Below are 20,504 nucleotides of genomic sequence, written 5' to 3'. Positions count from 1 at the left end.
TTCTATAAAATTATGCTTTTATACTTTATTATGAGCATAAATTAATAATATTTGGGAGAGTTAATGTTTTTTTACTTCCATAGTGAAAATTAGATAATGTATTTATCTGATCATTATAAGCATTTTGTGTAGTATGTATATGAAAAGGTTCTGCAAGGTACATTTCTTTAAACTAAAAAGTTACAAAATTCTAATAATAACTGATCAGTATAATTTCACAGTTGATGTTGAGGTCAAGCAGGATTTAAGAAAATATGTTATATGAACATCAGCAAACCAATTTTTCCATAAAGTTGATCAAAGTATACTTACCCTAAGTTCAGACGTTCGAGCTAAAGCAAGACGGGAGAGCTCTGCGATGAGGGGTTGCAGTTGGGGGGAGGCAGAGAGGGGTCGATGATAAGCTTTCAACAGGAACACCACTAAACGACAGATGATGTCACAGTGCAACTGTTGTAGAAGTGGAATCAGCAAGGGCAGCAGCTCACACACTGACGTGTACGGCAGTAACAGCAGTGTATCCTCCAGGTCACTGTGTCACATTTATTAGTGATTTACATATCAAACTCATGTAGTTTAGTTTTCAGTAACCAAAATTTACTTCAAATTTAAAGACCATTTGGAAAAACTAGTTAGAATTATTGGAAATCTGTAAATAACATCTACTATATTAGTTATGTTAAATCTGCCATACTTGATCAAAACTTTTTATATTTATAAATCTAACTAACTTTAAACAATTTACCTTCAATTTTAACCTAATCTAAGAAAGTTTAGTAGCAATTCCATACAGAGTAATTTAATACACTGCGTTTCGTCAAGTTCTCATTGCGCAAAACATATTTCATTACAATTCAACTTATATTTCTGATAAAGAAACTAATTATATAGAATAAAATTCTCTACACTAAAACTCAACGTATAAAAAAATTGGTTCTGAAGAAAATTACTAGAATTTAAAATAAATTTAAATTAAAGTAAAAAAGCATTGGTGCCTACATTTTCATTAGTAAAACATTTCATTATCTAAAATAACACACATTCTATTTGTAAGAGTTGTATGAAATGCAATAATTTTACTGTACAGACTACCACACAGGTAAGGAAAAGATAAACAGATAATCGGTTTAGTGACGCTGACTCAAGGTCCATTGGTACACCGCTATTGCAAACAAACCAAAAATCACAATGTAACATACTCTGTAATTGTAATTTCACCAATAAAACTACTTGTTATTAGCTATTCTGATTGAAAATAAATAGCTGATTACTTTTAGCTATCTGATTTATTGAATATGTAGTATCTTTGAAATGAATTTTTTTTTAGCAAGTTCTTTTTAAATGCTGTTGCTGTAGTGCTGTGGTCTGTGTGCTTGAGCACTGTCACTCTTCATTTGTAGTAAGCTATAGATGGCATTATGGTAAATATCGATTGTGTTTGCAACTTATTATGGATATTTAAAATGCCTCCTTTAAGCTGAGAATCTTGCTGACTGTAAAATACATGCAGTTACATGTTTTCCTAGCACTACAGGTGTGAAAGCATTTGGAAATCATTGTCAGAATTGAGAAGTATACAGAAAAAAATGATGTGCAAATGGGAAAGTGATCTCATCACTCAAGATCTAATAGGTTGTTTTAATAGTGCTTTAGTATTGACAGCAATTCAATTATAGATAAAAATGTGGGATTTCATTACAAAATAATATTGTTACATAATAGTATTTTTGTTATAAACATAAAATGGTAATTGGTTAATAAACACACCTCATACATTGACCAAATTCCATTTCATGACCATGCATGTTTGAAAACTCTAAACGTAGACCGTTTTTAAACACTTAATTGACAAGTGAAGACCATCGCCCAATCTATCAGACATCAAAAGAACTATTTGGAGGGAAACTTGTAAGCAGACCGCTTTTGAGACCTGAGCTCGTCACCGGGCCTAACAATGGTGCCGTTAGGCCCGGCCGCTGCGTGACGAGCCCAGCTCGTCAGTGATCCGCAATGGGTTAAAACTGTCCAGTATATTCTATCTCTAACTAAAGGACCAAAAATATATATGAAACCTTCAACTGTTGTAATTGTGTTTGTTGTTTTTATGGCAATCTGTGCTCTCTCTTGATGCTTTAGAAAATTCATTCTCTAATATTATTCTTTATTAGTCATGACAAGTGCACATCATTAGTAACTAGTGCACTCTTGTGGCTCTAAATTGAGTTACAAACTATGACTCGATTAGGTAATTAGTTGTCACTAAACTGATATGTCTTTGCTGTTGTATTATTACATTTCTTAGTTATAGTAATATAGTTTTGTAATGAAATAAATTTGAATTAAATTAAATCCTAATAAAACTCAAATTGTATCAAATCTGTTGAACTGCGATTAATCTAGGAGTTCTTTCTTGTTGGTTATAAGAAAATTTGGTAATTGAAAGAAAAATCTAGAAAATGTGCATATCACATTACAAATACATGAATTAAACTTCACCAGAGAGTAGTTTCACCAAGACTTGTTTCCTATCTCACACCCTCACAATTCAAAGCTTACTATAATATGTATAATTTTTTGTAATTGTATTCTTCAATTTATTCTCTTCTTGTGGAAAAGGGTAAAATTTATTCTATGTGGTAAAAACAATATATCACGAGCAGTGTTAACCCTTTGAGCCCCAGCCGCCGGTATATCGTCGGTAAATTTCACTGTCTAAAAACCCCAGGCCAATGATATTCCGGCGGTAAAAATAGTGCGAGAAACCCCAGCCGACGATATGTCGTCGGCATGATATAAGTTATTATAAATGGCTCTTAAGTGTTTAATTTTAGCGACACCAGTGGTTTTAGAACTTATAATTTTATTTTCATACATATACAATATGATTTCATGGTCAAATGTTACTAAATAATATTTACACTACTCCTAAAGAGAGAGTAAGAAGATCAGCTGTTACTAAGAACAACATCTGCATCTGCTGTGACATTGTTTACGTTTAGTAGACTGTGTTGATGTTCATTATGTTTGTGTGAGTAGACAGTTATATTATTGTTTCGGTACTTTCAGTATGAAATATTGTTTTATTTTGTAAATGATGGGTGACTCAAACCGGTACTTTGGGATTATACCGACCACACCAGAATGAAGAACACAAAAATATAAATTTATAGAAACAAACATGATAGAACGAAAAAACAACTCTGTAATTACAAAATTACAAACTTACAAGCATTTCCAGGTATTGTGATCGGTATTGTTGTCGCTGTTATCTTATCTTTCTCGAGAATCCCGATTACGGCAGGCCGCGCGGCATCACATGATTTGCAAGGTACATAATTGCCTTTCCATTAAAATTCAATTTATATTTCTGATCAGCCCCTCTAGAATTTGATATTTTACTGATAGGTACTATCTCGAGGGATGTTTTTCTTTCGTTGACATCAGCGCGGGTGCTGCCGAAGCCCGCGCTGATGACTGGAGGCACTTGCATTTTGGGTGGCGGAATGTGATCAAGAATAAAAGCAAGTTTTGAGTGTTTTTTCAATAAAGAGTTTAGTTTTAGTTTGGTAATGTTTGTTTTTGTTGAATTTTTGTGTTTGGAGAAATGTAGAGGTAAAACACGGAAGTACAACAAAGCGACGCGACTCTGCAATCACGTTATCTACTAGATCGCTCGACTTTGACCTCTGTCTGAGGATGGGGAGGGGTTTGCGATAAGACAATTCCTGTTTTATATTACCGAAATATTGTTCTACGCTAATCTAGTAATCAGTAGAAGCGAAATGTCAAATAAAGATTCATGTCTGGGTGTGGTCGGTATAATCCCAAAGTACCCTCAAACCTAGCAGAACATTCAAGTGACATTGACAGACAATTGAATATTGACTTTTCAGATGACGATTCAGTATTATCTGATATTTTTGACGATGATAGTGACCTTGATCCGACGTATGATCCTAAATATGATAGTGACAATGGCAGAAATGTAGGCCTATTTAGTGCTAAAGACTTAACACCTGAGATACCATCTACATCAGCTCAGAATAATGTTACACAACCTAGGCCTAGTACGTCACAGGTTTTTGTGTCATTATAAAAAATATTTTACAAAATATTTATTATTGAACTAATCTGTCTGAAATTTTTTTTCCATGTTTGCAATAACATGACAAATGAAATAAAGTTATTTCCCACAGGTTAATTGTTCCTTGTTTTATTTCTAAAAAATGTTAAATGTAACTTTTTTCTTTTTCTTTTAGTTTGCACATATGCGTTATTTTACATATATAAAAGTACACAAACATTTTTTAGCCCTTATTGAATTTTTTATTTGTAAAGTACCTTATTTCAAACATTTTAATGTATTATTTAGCTCATTAGCTAGTATATTAGTGATGGTATGATTTTTCAAATGAAATCGTACAAAATCACTGAAAAGGCCTTGGGGTTTTTAGACAGTTACTTGCAAAACTAGACTTGGTAAAAATTTGCACAAACTATATTTTTAGGTCCGGGGCTCAAAGGGTTAATAACAATTTACTGAATTTATTATTCAATAAATAACCCACTTCAGACCGGACATTGGTAGTTTTCAAAAGGTAAAGAAACTGTAATTGAGCATACCAGGATTTACTGTGTAATGAATTTTGGTAAACTTTTATACAAAACTAAATCAACAGATCTTACCTGGCCTTTATCCTCTTTATAACCTCCATGAGATAGTCGTCAGCTGACTTAGCTTTGAAGGCGGCCATGATGGCAGGCACAGTAGGAGGGGGTTGTCCTGCTCTCTCACTGTCTGCAACTGCCATGCGATACTCTCCCCCCACTTCCAGGCACTCCAACAGGAGCTCAGCCTACCAGACAAACCATTATATAGTCTTCATATATTATACATACTGGAACTTTGGATAATTCATAGCTCATGGGAGCAATAAAAAAAATCCAAGACTTCGAACTATGCACACCATTTCGGATGTCAAGCGACTAAGAGCAAAATTGGGAGTATCCAAGTTTTACAATTTGTATGGTAAACTTCAGAGTAGTAAAAAATGCTACAATTATAAGAATTTTGTTATACCACCAAAGTTTATATAGGATAGTTTTTTAACATTTAAGTATAGGCCTATTTACAAATAAAAATTACTATACACAAATAAATAATATCAGATTAAATTATAAAAAGTACTTGTTCTGTCGGGACTCAAACCTACAAAGTATTAATATGTATATGAATTTGTGTGTGTGTGTGTGTGTGTGTGCACGTGCCCGCGTGTGTATACAATACATATAAACAATCCTATTTTTAAATAGGCCTAGACTTATATTGTAACATATCATAGAAAATATTTGCAGGTAATTTATAAAGTCAACTCTTAATCATACAGAAGCTTTAGACCAATTTCGAAATTAATATTAAATCACATTTTAGTGAATCTTAAATATATTTATTCAAACTGGTACGTAGAAGAGTTGAAATTACCGATTTGCAGGCAATTGAACATTGAGATTAGCATTGATACTTGTTCTACTCATTAAAATCTGAAGACAAAATGAGCTCTTTGAAAATAAGTAATCTAAAAACATTGATACTTGTTCTACTCATTAAAATCTGAAGACAAAATGAGCTCTTTGAAAATAAGTAATCTAAAAACTTTAAACTTTTGCTGTCTAATCTGTTTTTTTCTTCTTGTAATATTATGATATTAACTTGGTATGCAAATTTCTTCACTAAGTAAATTAACTACTTTAAAATATATATTTTATAACAGAATTATCACAAAATATTATGTTGACACTCACAGCTTTCTCAGCAGTAACAGTTTTACGTGAAGCCAGGTTGAGGTTGGTTGCCGTAACTCTGTCAGGACCAGTGGCAAGATTCTCTTCTTCTGCTTCAAGTTCAGCCTCACGTTCATCATCCAGTACCAGTGGCTCTGTGGTCCGCTCGTACATACGCAGCACCCGGTCCTGTCCACACGACACCACATACTGGCCGTTTGAACTCACTGCCAGCCCCCACGCCTCTCCATGGTGACCCTGTTGAAATATGGATAGTTGAAATTTTGTATAAGGATGTAGTGTTTTTTCCATGCATGAGACTGAATATTGATAACAGTACGTTTTAACAAAAAATGGGTGTTATTTTTTTAACTTTTTACATAACAAATTTAGACTTAGTGCTTTATGCTAATAGCTTAATATCTTTCAGGAATTGATTACCTTCTAAATATTATGTGACTTTTGCATTAGGTGCTGGTCCTGCTATTTAATTCTTGTTTTATCAATGCAACTGGTAACCAACTTCTTATAATGGTTGCTTGTAACCTTTATTTATTTTGAAAAACCACATTCTGAATAACAGGACTTAAAAACACTATAGTTTCCATCAAATAAAAAAATTAATTTATAAAAAATAATATTTTACATAGCAAAGTCTAAAAAAATTACCTGAAAACATAAAAAAACACTTGAAAATTCAGTTCACAAATCAATATTATATTTTACGGTTACTGTTAATATATACTAAACAAAAATATTTCACATTTAAAATTATGTGTTATAATAAAAGGAAATTATGTATTACTGTTCTTTCACAACGTCATCAAGTCCACCAAACATGAACAACTTGGTCTGCCTTGGAAGTACCTTCGTCATCAGGTAATGCAACAGAAAAATTTTGTTGCAAATTTTGTTCAAAAAATTTTGAAACAGCTATGTCTTGATCTTTAAAACAGGTGACTGAAAACTTTACAGATATAGTCATGCGAGAGTACAAATCTTTGGCTTTCGTTTAGTATAAAGAACATTACTAAAAACTGTTTTATATTGTATGTTCAAATAAAATAATGTCCGTCAGTTTTTGGACTGATAAAACTTTTGTTTGCTTGTAAGATTTCTCAAATGAAGACATAATTTCAAAACATGTGTTGCATGAAAACTATAACTCCTACATTCAAACACATAATTAATTAACCTTAGCTAATCCAGAAATGGAACGTTTCATTGCTACAACTACGAATTTTCTAAAAAAATTATAACGCATATAGAATTTATCAAAGTTACTGAATTTTGACGATGCAACTGGTCAACTGCCATAAATCATGGACCTTTATAATTCTTTTTTCTTTTACTATTAGTACACAAATGAAGAACAGACAGTTATGTTTGAAAGTTCAGAATTTTGTCTTTCCATTGATGTACACTATATTTGGGTTAAATGTATTTGTAAACATTAAATCATGATTTAAATGAGAACAGTACACAATCGTCGGAAAACCTACCTAACAAACAACAAAAAATAGTCAGAAATCCAATAAGATACCACTTAAAGGGTTAAGAAACAACTACATAACCCAAAATTTAATATTTGATCTGTAGTAATTATTAGAGATATAAATAGAGAGCTTGTGTCAAGTCTAGTTCTATCACTATAAAATTGATATCTATGATCAGTTCTTATCACGCAGGAAAGCCAGAGTGTACACTTTCACTCCTTCACTGATCTCATATTCCATGCCCACACTAACCTCCAGAGTGATGATCTTCTGGAAGTTGTCAGCGTCCCACTCTTTGACCTTGCCGTCCTTGCCTGTAGTGAAGAAGTAGTGGGTGTCCGGCACAAAGGCTAGGCCTGTCACAGAGTCATCATGTGCAAATATGGACTTATGACAGTCACCAAAATCGAGGCCCCAGATCTTGATGTTGCGATCAGCACTGCCTGTAGCTATCATGGTACAGTCGGATGAGATGTCCATACACAGCACCGGCAGCTTATGTCCGTACAGCGACAAGAAGAACTGGTCAAACAAACAGGAGTTAGAAATCAAATTAAAAAAATATTTATTTTTAAAAGAAGATTTACTATGATCAAATAAAAGCTGGTTTAATATGAAACACTGTCTAGACAGCTGTATCTTTATAAGTAAAATAAGGAAAAATGCAACATGGGCATTCACTGTAACAGAGACAGCCGGAATGAAACACAAAAATGTATTCAGTGCCGTCACTGCTGGAAAAATCCTACTAATTTAGACTTTAAAATATATAGCCTACATACAGTGCCTGAATTCTAGAACTAGAGATAGTGGAATCTTTACTAAAGGGATATCTCTGAGAAGAAAGGGGTTCCTTCAAGGACCCTCCACTAGAAGATGTTGAAAATTAAAGATCCCGAAAGAAACTTTTTTATACATTTCTGAGAGCCGGGAAAAGATTCTAGTTCTTTCAAAAATAATTTTTTCATAGAGAAATATAAAAGTCAAAATAAAAAACATTAATTAAAAAAAAATTCAAAGACTACACAAAAATTAAATTTTACTTACAGTAAACAACATTTTTATGAAGTATTTTTTACCTAATGATAGTACTGTTTTTTTAAGTAAAGAGAATTTTGCTGTATGAGGGGGTACACAAAAGTTCCCAGAATAGCTCTGCCGTAGGCGGAGCTTGCGTAGTACAAATTCTCACCGCTGCTCTTTGCCAGCTCAGTGCCGCCTGTTGCGTTGACCTGACGTGTTCTGTCCCTGTGCAGTAATAGTTTTAGCTAGTGCTGTTTTGTGATCGTGCCGTTTTTTACAATGGCAAGCTTCAGTGAACAGCCTGCAGCTGTGAAATTTTGTTTTCTGCTTGGCAAAAACGCCGCTGAAACATTTGAAATGTTGAAGACAGCCTACAAAGACGACGCTATGGGGAAAATCCAAGTGTACACATGGTTTTCTCGGTTTAAAAATGGTGACATGTCAATTCAGGACAAACCTCGTTCTGGATGACCATCGACTTCCCGAACAGACGGAAATCTTGTGAAAGTGAAAGAAATTGTGCTTGCAGACCGACAACAGACTATCGAGCAAATATCAGAGACTAGTGGGCTGTCATGGAGCTCAGTTCAACGGATTTTAACCGAAGACTTGAACATGAAAAGGGTTGCCGCCAAGTTTGGCCTCGTGCTCTCACTGACTTTCAAAAGGAACGTCGAATTGAAGCCTACCGTGATTTGAAGCAGCTTGGGTTTTCTCATGTTTCAACATTACATCTAATGTATATAAACTGTTGGACTATCAAGGTTTTCTGGTTCAAACCGAGTTAAATAATTGCTAACATGAAATTTAATCTTGAAATACTTTGGCCTTATTGTGGTGAGCAATTTTCAGTCAATGTTAGACTAAAACTAGTTACTGTGGTGTTAAGACACAAAATCAATTTACAAGTTACCAGGAATACTAAATTAGTAGTTCTGGTCTTGGCAGTATTTAAAGCGTCATACATAAGAATTGTATGACGTACTCAACTTATTGTAGCCATTTTACTGTGGGAAGATTTACTTGCATATTTAAAGATAAATTTTCTGTCTCTATTCAGAAAGGTTTAAATTTTCTTAAATCAATGTACCAAAAAAAAAAAAAAAACAATTATAAGTACTAACCTTGAGAGTGTCCATAAAGAAGATCTTGACAGTGGAGTCCAGAAGTGCGACTGCTATCAGTTTGGAGTTAGCTGATACACGGACACACAGCACGGGTTCATCAACTTGCAGTGTGCGAGTATGTAGCAAGCTGAGCACCTTGGCTCTGGTGTTGGTCACGGTATCTGGCACTAACTCCAACTGCCAGAACTTGACAGTATTATCTCCTCCACCCGTCACAACCCCTGTCTGGTAAACAATTATTTGGTCACATGTAGCAAACCCCTTACAACTTACTGCCATTATAAATATTTTACAAATTAAGAGAAAATGTCTTCTGGAGCTTTAAATTAGTACATTAGACCTTATTCTTTCTGTTAAGCCATTTTACCATATCTGATTTCTACAATGAGTGCACACACAAGAAGAGCAGTTTTATGATTGCTCTAGTTCTTGACAGTGACTTTTCACTGGTGATATATTATGTTTTACACAATAGAAACAGTTAAACTAAAAATTTAATCACATTTGCTTTGCTATCCAAATCATATTTACTTTTTGCCCTATACCATACAAATTGCTTTAGAAATAAACCTTTAATAAGACACATGGTGAGACTTTCGTCAGTGGCAGAAAACATTTTGAAATAATACAGAAAACTACTGATTTGACTGACTCGATGTGCACGCTAATGCATCAAAAATCGTGCTATCCCTTCCACTCCTGTTCGGTGAGCAAATTGAAGTTACTTTTCATAACTAGCTCTAGTAGCTAGAACAATATAAAACACCTACATATTAATAATTTAATAACTCTGTTTATGACACAAGAAAATAATATTTTTGTTCATTAATTCTCCTTTCTTCTGTCGCCCATAAAACATGTTAACTTATATGATTTCGTAGTACACCTAATGTATGATTTTGTATCAAAACGAAAAGAATATAAAGTGGCTGAACTTTAACAAATCACTCATGGGGCTTGAAAAATGTTAACTTCTGTCTGTCTGTCGATATTTCGAAAACAAACAAACTCTATAGACTTAGATTATGCATGAACTTTCAATTATATATGAGAAACAATGACGTAGATGACTCGTGCATGTCATTCCATGTGATTTTGTTGAGCATTAGTGGATGTTTTTAAACTGGTCTAACACTGGATAACCATGATAGCATCGAGATAATAGCAAAATTAATTAATTTGTAACAAACTCAATACACCCATAAGAAATTCAACTTGTGATATATTAACACGTGTAGCCGAACTATACCAACACATACACATAATTTTATAGTAATTTGGTGTGTAGACTTGTATTATTTAAACACTGATATGTAACCCAATTTAATGTAAAACAAATCTGAATATATCATGTGGCTAGATAATATGTCAGGAAAGATTTCACATGTAAATATGATCTTTTGCATGAAATTTCATTTCTACACAAAAGAATTCCATGATGTGTAATTTTTGTGTCAACTTATTTTTTAACATTATGAATGTCTGTCTGTCTATCTGTCCACAGGACATTTCAATAATGGAATGAGCTGTAGATTTGAAATTGCGCATGCAAGCTCAGTGAAGCCTGTTACGACATGTGTGGTGTGGCTAATCCTAAATAAAGTAGAAGAGAAAAATAAGTAATTCTTCATACTTAGACAGTATTTATCTCTACTTTTCAGTATTCGAATTAATTCCAAATTTTTGTTACATCTAAAAAATATTTAACTGCTCATTTCATATTTGTTAGTGTTGAGTACAATCCATCTTTACATGAACATTGATATACACAGCAAGCTATAAACTTACACTACTCATAAAGATACTTTGTTTAAAGTTTGTTATTGATGTTTAAAGGTTTGAAAGGATAACAGGATTTTGGACATTTGCCATCGTTACAACATGTAATGCCACCTTTTGTAACATATAACGATGGAAAATGTCTAAAATCCTGTATTCTTTCATAAAGTTAGTTATTACCTACAATATGAGATGATTGTTAAAGATTACACCACTTCTCACACCATTATCAATATGAGCCATAGTTGCCTCACTAATTAATTCCCATCATGTGCCATGAACAGGATATGGATCAACCAATCAGTTGATTTTACCTTTCAATAATTTCTGATTCACTTCCCAGATCGGATTTTTAAATATATTGGAAACCTCAAGTGTATAATACAAACAGGGAGTGGGCCAATTGTGCAACATTGCTATCAAGATGTAATATTAACAAGAATTAAATTTATGTACAGTATAAGTGGATGTTTCTTGTTTAAATTTCAGTGTTTTTTTTGCTTTGCAAAACATCGGTAATTTTGTACCAGCAATGTATATCAAATTAAACCTGTGACAGATCTTTGTATTGTACTGTACTGTACAAAAGCTACAGTGACTCTAGTACCTGATCAGGTAGATGACAGATGGACCACAGTTCTGATGTGTGAGCAGGAATGTTCTCCAGAATGTCCCCAACTGCGATGTCGATGATGAGGAGTTGCCCATCTTTGCAGCCAGCCAAGACATGTCTGTCTCCTGGCACAAACATGACTGACAACACGTAGCTGGTGTCTACAGTGTGTAGACAGGCCAGTGACGGCCTGGGAATAATAATATTATTAATCAACAAATCACCAGTAAAACAAACAGAAAAATAGAATTATAAGTGATATAAGAGAAGAGGACCAACTACAAGAAAGAATTTATAGTAAGGACCTCTGTAGGAATAACTAACCCATTTGAATTTACCCAACTTTCAAGCATAATCCTGATCTGTTAATCCTGACACTGCATAGTTCCTCCAAATACTTTTACTCTGTGTACAAAATATTTATTTCATGAAATCATAACGATCACTGTTGTAAAGTCACAAAATGTATAAACTTATTAAAAAGAACTAAATTTTATGAAATTGCACAGTATTTACAACTGTGTTTCTTTGTAATATAAAATGTAATATTATTGTTAGATTAGTTTAATTGGGTGATTGCTCCCCATTGGTCGAGGCAATTTTAAATACCCTTCTAGATTGTAATGCCATCAAGTGATCGTTAAGGCATCACTACTCACTTCACCCCCAGCCGGCATTCCATAATGTGAATCACTGTGTGGTTGTCTCGATCTCGTTGCTCATTTTGAGCCCAACACATGTCCGTTGCCCTTTTCTCTATTTAAAACTATGTAAATTCAGTAATACAAAAGTACATGTATTTTCAAGAAACTCCTTGATCCACATTTAAATTAATTTGTGGAGTTCATCTCTCATGACTCTGGACAGATGTGGTTTTCTCACGCAACTACCGGTTCCCCCTACTGCCAGTGACTCTCAGGGTGACTTCTGTACTCCATCTCTGATTTCATCTGTAAATTTGCCTAGGGACAGTGTGTCGATCCTGTGGCAATCTTTTGGGAGACATACACCTTGTCTTTTGGGATTCTTAATTTGTCTTTAAAGTGAAATTAATTTAAAAATACTCTACAAAATTCAAAAATTGAATACCATTTTAAATTCATACATCTAACGGACTAATTCAGGTCCACATTTTCCTGATATTAAAATATTTAATAACTTTAATTTTCACATTATCAATTTACAACCAAACATTTTTCTACTTTTTAGTTTGTGAAAAGATTAAAAGTTTTGAGACAATGAAGTAAACAATAAAACCCTACACTCTGTTCAAAAATCGTTTTAAAACACCCAATGGGCATCATGGCATACCTGTTCCACATCTTGACCTGGTCACCACTGCCGGACACAATGGCCAAGTTGTCAGAGCTGAACGCCACACTGCGCACCTCTGAGTGGTGCCCATGTGTGGAGATGCTGCGCAGAAAAGTCACCTCCGCATGTGCGACATTATTAGTATTTGACACATCCAGTGTGTACAATTCAATGGTGTTATTATTCAGGCTCACTGCAACCTGTGACAGAACAGCAAATATTTGTAATCACCATAGATCCAAGATTTATCTAGGATACATATCATTTGGTACACAAAATGTTTACAAAATCAGAAAATAAAAAGATATGGTTTCAAAAATGTATAAACAATATATTTGATAAATAACAATAATTTTGATAAATTTGATTATACTAACAAAATACACATATATTAACACAGATAATAAACACAATATGATTACATTTACACAACAAATCATACTTCAGGGACATAGTACAAATATTTTTAAATACAGGGTGTGCCAGAAACTGTGGGTTATACAGTAGGAATCTCAAATCAATCAAATCAATGTAAACATCAAATGATTACACGGGTTATCTTGTTTATCATTTTAAAGCTTATTAAATCCTAACATTTCGTTTTGGTTTTTATAACATTTACAAACAGCAATTTAAAATATAACATTTTTAACATTCCAATGTAAAACCAACATTTTTTAACACATTTTTATTTTTAAACAGCTTTTGCCTCTAATCGATTTGTATGTATAAAACCAAGGTAATTAAGAATAGGTCAAATAATAAATTAAGTAGGTTTAAATTTAAAGATCAAGTTAATTTGTTTTTAAAATTATATTTGTTTTATATTTAATGCTTCTACTAAGGACACAACATTTTTATTTTTTGATAATTATCTATATTAAGAAATTGCTAAGTGAATAGAGGGTCCCATGGTTCATAACATTCTGCTCCAAGTGTAATAAAAATATGATTAGTAAAAGAATATTTACAATTATAGTCAAAAGACAAAATAAAGAAATGTATACTAACTTTGACTTATGTAATATTATTGTAATTATTCTTGAGTGTTTCGTAATTAAAGTTGTTAATTGGAAATTATTTGGTAATTTTTCTTCTTCCTATGATAAGGTAATGTCTTTATACTTTGCTAATACTAAATTTCAAAGCACAACAACATAAAATATATAGTTTAATACAGCAACATCAGTTGATAAATCTAATACCCTATAATCTCTGCAATATAAAGTAGATAGCAGTCTGAAAAATCTAAAATCCTAAAATCCCTGGTTCCAACACACCAACAGTCAAGTGTTGGTAAAAACAGTCCAAATGCAACCCAAGGTTCGTTGCCATGCAATAACAAAAATATGCAAAACATATCCCATAAACTAACCCACTAACATATTCACAAGTTTATCAACAAAGGAGGATTTTAAGATAAAAGGACACAACACTTGCTCTACAGAAAATCTAATTTACCAACTCCAATGCCAACATTGTCCAGCACAATATGTAGGCCTCACAACTCATAGCCTAAGAACAAGAGCGAATAGGCACAGACACGATGTCAAAGTAGCCTACAAAGATAAACCAGTCCCCCAACATGCTGCAAGCCACAACATCAAAGACTTCAAAACTGTTTTAAATCCACATTAGAAAAATTATTACCATAAAAATAAAATCCCTTACAGTTAAGAAGAAGGGAACTAGCATACCAATGGGTGAGAAAATCAAGAAATCCACCAAACTTAAACCTCAGATAAGTCCCTCCCTCCACTCCCTTCAGCAGACTAAAAGTCTCCATAGATACATACAAATATAGTACACATACATTATCAACAGTTACAAAGTGATAATTGTCTAGAAAAAAGTGAATACGTGAATTGGCATACCTGCTTTCCACAGTGACTGCAAAGTGAACAGACAACTAGTTGTGTCATTGCCATACATAATTTGGTACCTGATATTAGCTATATATTTAGGTAGGTCAACAGTAAAGAGAAAAATAGAATGGGATAGTGGCCGAATGAAACCTTATGGAACACTTATTTTAAAAGCTAAGAGCCTATATTTTTCTGTCATCTCTGTTCCATCAATTTTCGTTTTATTCGAACAATATGCTCTCTTCCTGTAAGATAGTTCTCCAACCATTAGACAGAATTACCTTAACAATGGACACATTGTCATCCCCTAACAGACATTATTAATAGATCGCTTTTACAAGGACTCCTGATGAGCTTAAGACTCCAAAATACACCCTCTGCATAATTACGGAGACCAACTTGACGAAAAAAATCAAATCTTATCTGCAGAACAGCATACCTTTCTACCAGGAAAATCAACAATAACCATTCATACAGAACTTGTAGAGAATATTGACAGCATTGAAGTCGATAACACAGTCAGTAGCACATTTGATTGTCTTGACCATAGTTTAATTTTAACAAAGCTTGACAACTTAGGGGTTAAAAATGTTGCACTCCAGTGGTTTCACAAGGGTTTCTTAATGAACGAAGATAAATAGTTTAAATAAAGCAAACTGTTGATGGAACAACTATAATCACAAGATCTACTTCACGAGAACTCACAAGAGGAGTTCCCTAAGGCTCAGTGTTGGGGACTGTCTCGTTTATTTTCACTTGTGACCTTTTAATGTTCATGGAATCTTATAGACAGATAATCATGTTTGCTGATGACACCGTTCTGCTAACAAACAATAAAAATACTGAAGCTTTGGAAGTTGCTACATATAGCAGTTAACATAGCTCACGACTACTGTATAGAAAACAGCAACCTTGTATTTAATGAAGGAAAAATAACTCAAATGATTTTGGGTAAACTCATAGACAAACATCTCTGGGACACCCAACATTACTAATGTTGACCAGACAAGGCATCTTGGAGTGACTCTTGACAACAGACTTTCATGGGACGCCCATATTGATTAATCACACATTAGATATGTAGTGATTATATGGAGTGGTTCATCAGCAAAGGACCTTCAGCATATCTTGCTCATTCAAAAGTGAGCTATCAGGATTATAGCTGACCTCTAATGGCAAGATAGTTGCAGCCAAGCTTTTAAAAACACTAGAAATGTTGACTGTTGTGGCTATTTATGTAATTGTACATGCTTTGAAACAAGAACAAGAAAAATTGTGATCTGCATGGCCTTCAAACCAGACATGCCCGAGACTTCAGTCTGGCAATACATAGAACATCCCTTTTCTCTAAAAATAAACCATAATTATACAGGAGCAAAACTCTAGAATCTACTCCAACCTAAGATGAAGGAAGACAGTCCAGAAAATCTAAAGAGAAGACTGAAGACTTGGTTACTGGGGGAACCTGTCTACAGCCTAGAAGAGTGTTTGACCTGTGCTAAAGAATTTCCAAGAAACACATAACCATGCATTTTCATTAACTTTTTTATCTGATTCTATACGAAATGTTGACACTTATTCTGTACTTAATGTTCATTAATCAAGCTTTCTGATTGCTGTATTTTTGAAAGTTCATTAGCATTGAGACACTAAAATCAAAGTTTCTGAAGTAACACATTTATGGATTTGAGACGAATCCATCCATTGCTAAATCTAGCACTCCCTATTAAATACCATTCAAAATATGAGTAAATGTCAGATATCATCTGTCTGGAGTTAACTTATAACCCAATTTAAATCTTGGATAAAGCACCATTAGGTTATTAGACAATTCTAACAAAATTTAAACCTATTTTAATAATTAAAAAGTATGTTCTTGGATTCCAACTTACCCTGAGCTGAGAGCCCTTTCCCACCACAAGATGAACTGATTTGGGCTTGGCAGAACACTTTATGAGAGGCAGCCTCCTCACAGTGTCTTCGAGATTCACTTGTTTGTCTTCCCCCTCTGTCACCTCCTTGCCCAGCCTGAAAAATATCTCATATCAGTTATTATTGCTCACCAAATCTATAAACAACTACAGTAATAATTTTATTGTTTCCTAGATTATTTTAAAGGTTGTTAGTTAATTATTATGTTACTCTAGTTAATATTTATGACTGAATTGAACTCCCTTAATCCCTTAAAAATAAAACATGAAATATCACATCACACAAAATGTCAACTCCTCAGTTTATATTTCAATATAGGCATGCAACAAAGTTGTAACTTATGTTCCAAAATAGATATGCCAAAGTAGTGATATAATTAATTTATTTGTTTAATATGCATTTGTAAACAACTTAAATATGCATTATTCATTTTATTAGAACCACTATAATAATATAATTATTTCCAAAGAGAGAATCCATCTCAACAAGAGTTTACATCTCAAGATTATAACTCTGAAACTGGCGGTCACTTCATCTTGTGGTGTTGGGCTGATTTAGAGCTCCATGCAAGGTATTTTAAAATGTATTCAAAATATAAATTAAGCAATATATATATATATATATATATATATATATATATATATATATATATATATATAGTGCTTAATAGCTGTCCAAACAGTAATTCCTTTTGATTTGAAAAGTGTCTTCAAGAATGTGTGAATTACTGGTGTTGTAATAATCTACAATTGCTAGAGAGCTGAAATTTTCACAGCATATTTTTAAAACCTATTTAATTAATTGTATAGAGCTTGAAAATGTTAGTTGCATAAATGGGCAAGTAATATAAAATAAAACATTTAAACCTCTTCGTAGGACACCCGGACTGTACTTTTCCTTTGCTATTTCTATTTATATTATGTATTATATTTATATTATTTATAGATGTTAATAGGAAAAGAAAAGAAAACCATTAGATTTGAGCTTTTACACATATTTTTGTAATTCACATAAACTTACTTAGCTGCCTTCTTCCGTTCCCTCTGGCGTCTCTTTTTGTGTTTGTGATTGGCTTCTTCCTTGGTTAGGAACTGGAATAACTCCACAGTGTTCTTGGTGCCATGAACTGCCAGGATGGTACAGTCTGGATCAGTTCTAAGAGAGACCACTCGATCTTTTCCTGTTCTCAGGATGGAACCAGACTTGGTGCAGACCACAGGAGACTGCCACAAAAATATGACTTAGATAGTAAATACAATATGTGTGGAATTAATAATGAGAATATGAGCTCTTTTGGAACTTTCTTCTTAGAGTTTGAACAAAAGCACGAGTTATGTCAAAAATGAATCAATACCCAAAACTTGTTATGTGAGGTACTACATTTTACCCCTAAACTCTAACTTTTGTATGTTTCTATATATTGTATTTCTCAAATATTTGATAATGTTACGTGAACAGTACTTTTAAATTACTTGAACAGTAAGAATTGAATTGCATAATCTTAGAAAGTTGCCCCAGCTCATCTTCCATTTAATTCAGCATCTGAAATCTGGCGCTGTCACAGACATCCAGAAATCTGAAGAGATAAGAAAAGTTGGTTATGAAGATGCTCAAATCAAACTCTGCATCGTTTTGACATCATAAACACCTAGATCACAAAATCAAGTGCAATCTAGGTTTTTATTGTCTCATCAAGTGCACAATATTGAGTGTATTACGATGTTTTATTCACGACCCCAAAGCACGGTGGAGCAAATAAAGTAGTAACCTGAAGCTAAGCTCAACATTCACATTGAATGAACCCTTCTCACCATAGCTACGTTATGTCTTACAAACAAAACCACTTCTCAATTAGAAAGTGTACTTCACTCACAATTTTAATTCATTTGTTGCTCAATATAAAACAAGCTTACTTTTCAAGTTTTTGATAATAGAGTTCTTATAGAAGTTGAAGAGACAACTTACCAATCTACTAGTACAGTCATCTTCCCCGACCAGAATCTGATTCTCTTTCTCAGACTGGTCATCTCCTCCTTTGGCTTCAGACACCTGCCAGACCCGCAACTGGTTGTCTGCACTTCCGCTGACGATGAAGTCATTTTCCCGCACAAGGCAAAGTCCCCAAACCTGTGGCGATAAATATAACTAAACATTTATACTAAGTGGAACAAAGTGTGTTCCACGATCAGCATGTTCAAATTGGAACTAACATTCATGTGTTCAAGTTTTAAATATATTTGAAAGTACATATTCAAGTCATATATAAATATACTTCCTAGAATATTGTTCCAAATTTCTTCATTGTTTTCTTTTCTGATCACTTCTGAGCCTACCCACCCCATTCTCATACATTTGCTTGGATCACTATGTCTGGTTCCTTGAAGATTAATCTTACATTTTTCATTTTATTTCTATTATTTTTTTATACTACAAACCTCTCATATTTACTTAACCCTTTCCTGTCCTATTAATATCTCATACATGTTTTTTTCCTCTGTGGGCCGTCCCCCCCATGATTGGCATGTCATGGTAATAGCAAGGAAAAATAGTTTACATAGCCATATGACACTGTGCAAAGTTTATAGATGTTATCTCCTATGGTTTTTTAAAATATTAAGCCGTACCCATACTTTTCAAACACCCTGTATATATATATATATATATATATATATATAGGTCTTGAATCTATGGGTGGGCAAGCTGAAAGTGATCATTAAAAGGTTTTAAATGTTATACAAACTGGTTGTGGCTGTCAAAATAAATGTGTTTAATGTAAAGTACAAGGGGAAAGTATTCTAAAATTCTCCTATAGTAAAAAGACTGTGGAATAAACTGTGTTATTTTTATTCTGATAAAAATAGGCCAATATTTTTTCATGGATTGTTTTTATGGGTGAAATCTAAACACACTAGAAAATAATTAACAAAAGCAACAAAATAGTTGTATATAACATATATTGTTACCAAAGGTGAATGAAAATATCGTGGTGTCACAGCGTCCAAGCAAGTTCAACTAAGAAAAATTCAGCATAACTGGCTCGGTTGACTATACAATCTACAGCGGTCAAGAGGTTAACTGAAATCAGTACTTGACATTGATCATGATGAATAGGTTAATGTTATTATGTGATCTAACCTCATGTATGTGCCCATCGATAGTCTTGAAGCAGTGGCCAGTAGCAATATCCCATAATTTGATAAATGTGTCCTTAGATGCAGAGACCAAGATGTCCTTGTCACCCAAGAATTGAACCTGAGTGACTACACCTTTGTGTCCACTAAGCCTCACAATTCCCCTTTCCGCAACCAAATCCCACACTACAATTTCTGTGTCCTGAAAATCATACATTTAAATTAATATACATATACAAACAATTAAAAAATGTAAGGTTTTATTAAAATTAAGTAACGCAATTTATAAGATAGAGCAAATATTTGTAGCTGAAATTTCAAATGTTGCATACATCGATATTGATCTGATAATCTTTTCATTTTATATTAAATTCTTTTGATTTCGAAATATTACTAAATTACAATAAATTTGAAACAAAATTAAAGCAATATGATGTGAACAT

At 33.4% G+C, this 20,504-nt stretch overlaps 1 protein-coding gene across 1 annotated transcript in view; it reads right to left on the bottom strand.

Annotated features, from left to right (window-relative positions):
• Nucleotides 1-20,504, bottom strand: part of LOC124359094 (WD repeat-containing protein 3) — a 40,542-nt gene that overhangs the window by 219 nt on the left and 19,819 nt on the right. The window contains exons 4-14 of the mRNA XM_046811530.1: nucleotides 20,066-20,263; nucleotides 18,896-19,057; nucleotides 17,951-18,153; nucleotides 16,891-17,026; nucleotides 13,131-13,333; nucleotides 11,814-12,009; nucleotides 9,425-9,652; nucleotides 7,530-7,799; nucleotides 5,803-6,039; nucleotides 4,687-4,856; nucleotides 313-532 (exon numbers count right to left, since the gene is read on the bottom strand). Of these exons, the coding sequence (XP_046667486.1) occupies nucleotides 313-532; nucleotides 4,687-4,856; nucleotides 5,803-6,039; nucleotides 7,530-7,799; nucleotides 9,425-9,652; nucleotides 11,814-12,009; nucleotides 13,131-13,333; nucleotides 16,891-17,026; nucleotides 17,951-18,153; nucleotides 18,896-19,057; nucleotides 20,066-20,263 (2,223 nt within the window). The remainder of the gene's footprint in view (nucleotides 1-312; nucleotides 533-4,686; nucleotides 4,857-5,802; nucleotides 6,040-7,529; nucleotides 7,800-9,424; nucleotides 9,653-11,813; nucleotides 12,010-13,130; nucleotides 13,334-16,890; nucleotides 17,027-17,950; nucleotides 18,154-18,895; nucleotides 19,058-20,065; nucleotides 20,264-20,504) is intronic.

This window comes from Homalodisca vitripennis, chromosome 4, assembly GCF_021130785.1.
Source record: "Homalodisca vitripennis isolate AUS2020 chromosome 4, UT_GWSS_2.1, whole genome shotgun sequence".
Lineage (NCBI taxonomy): Eukaryota > Metazoa > Arthropoda > Insecta > Hemiptera > Cicadellidae > Homalodisca > Homalodisca vitripennis.
This window is presented reverse-complemented; position numbering and strand designations above follow the sequence as displayed.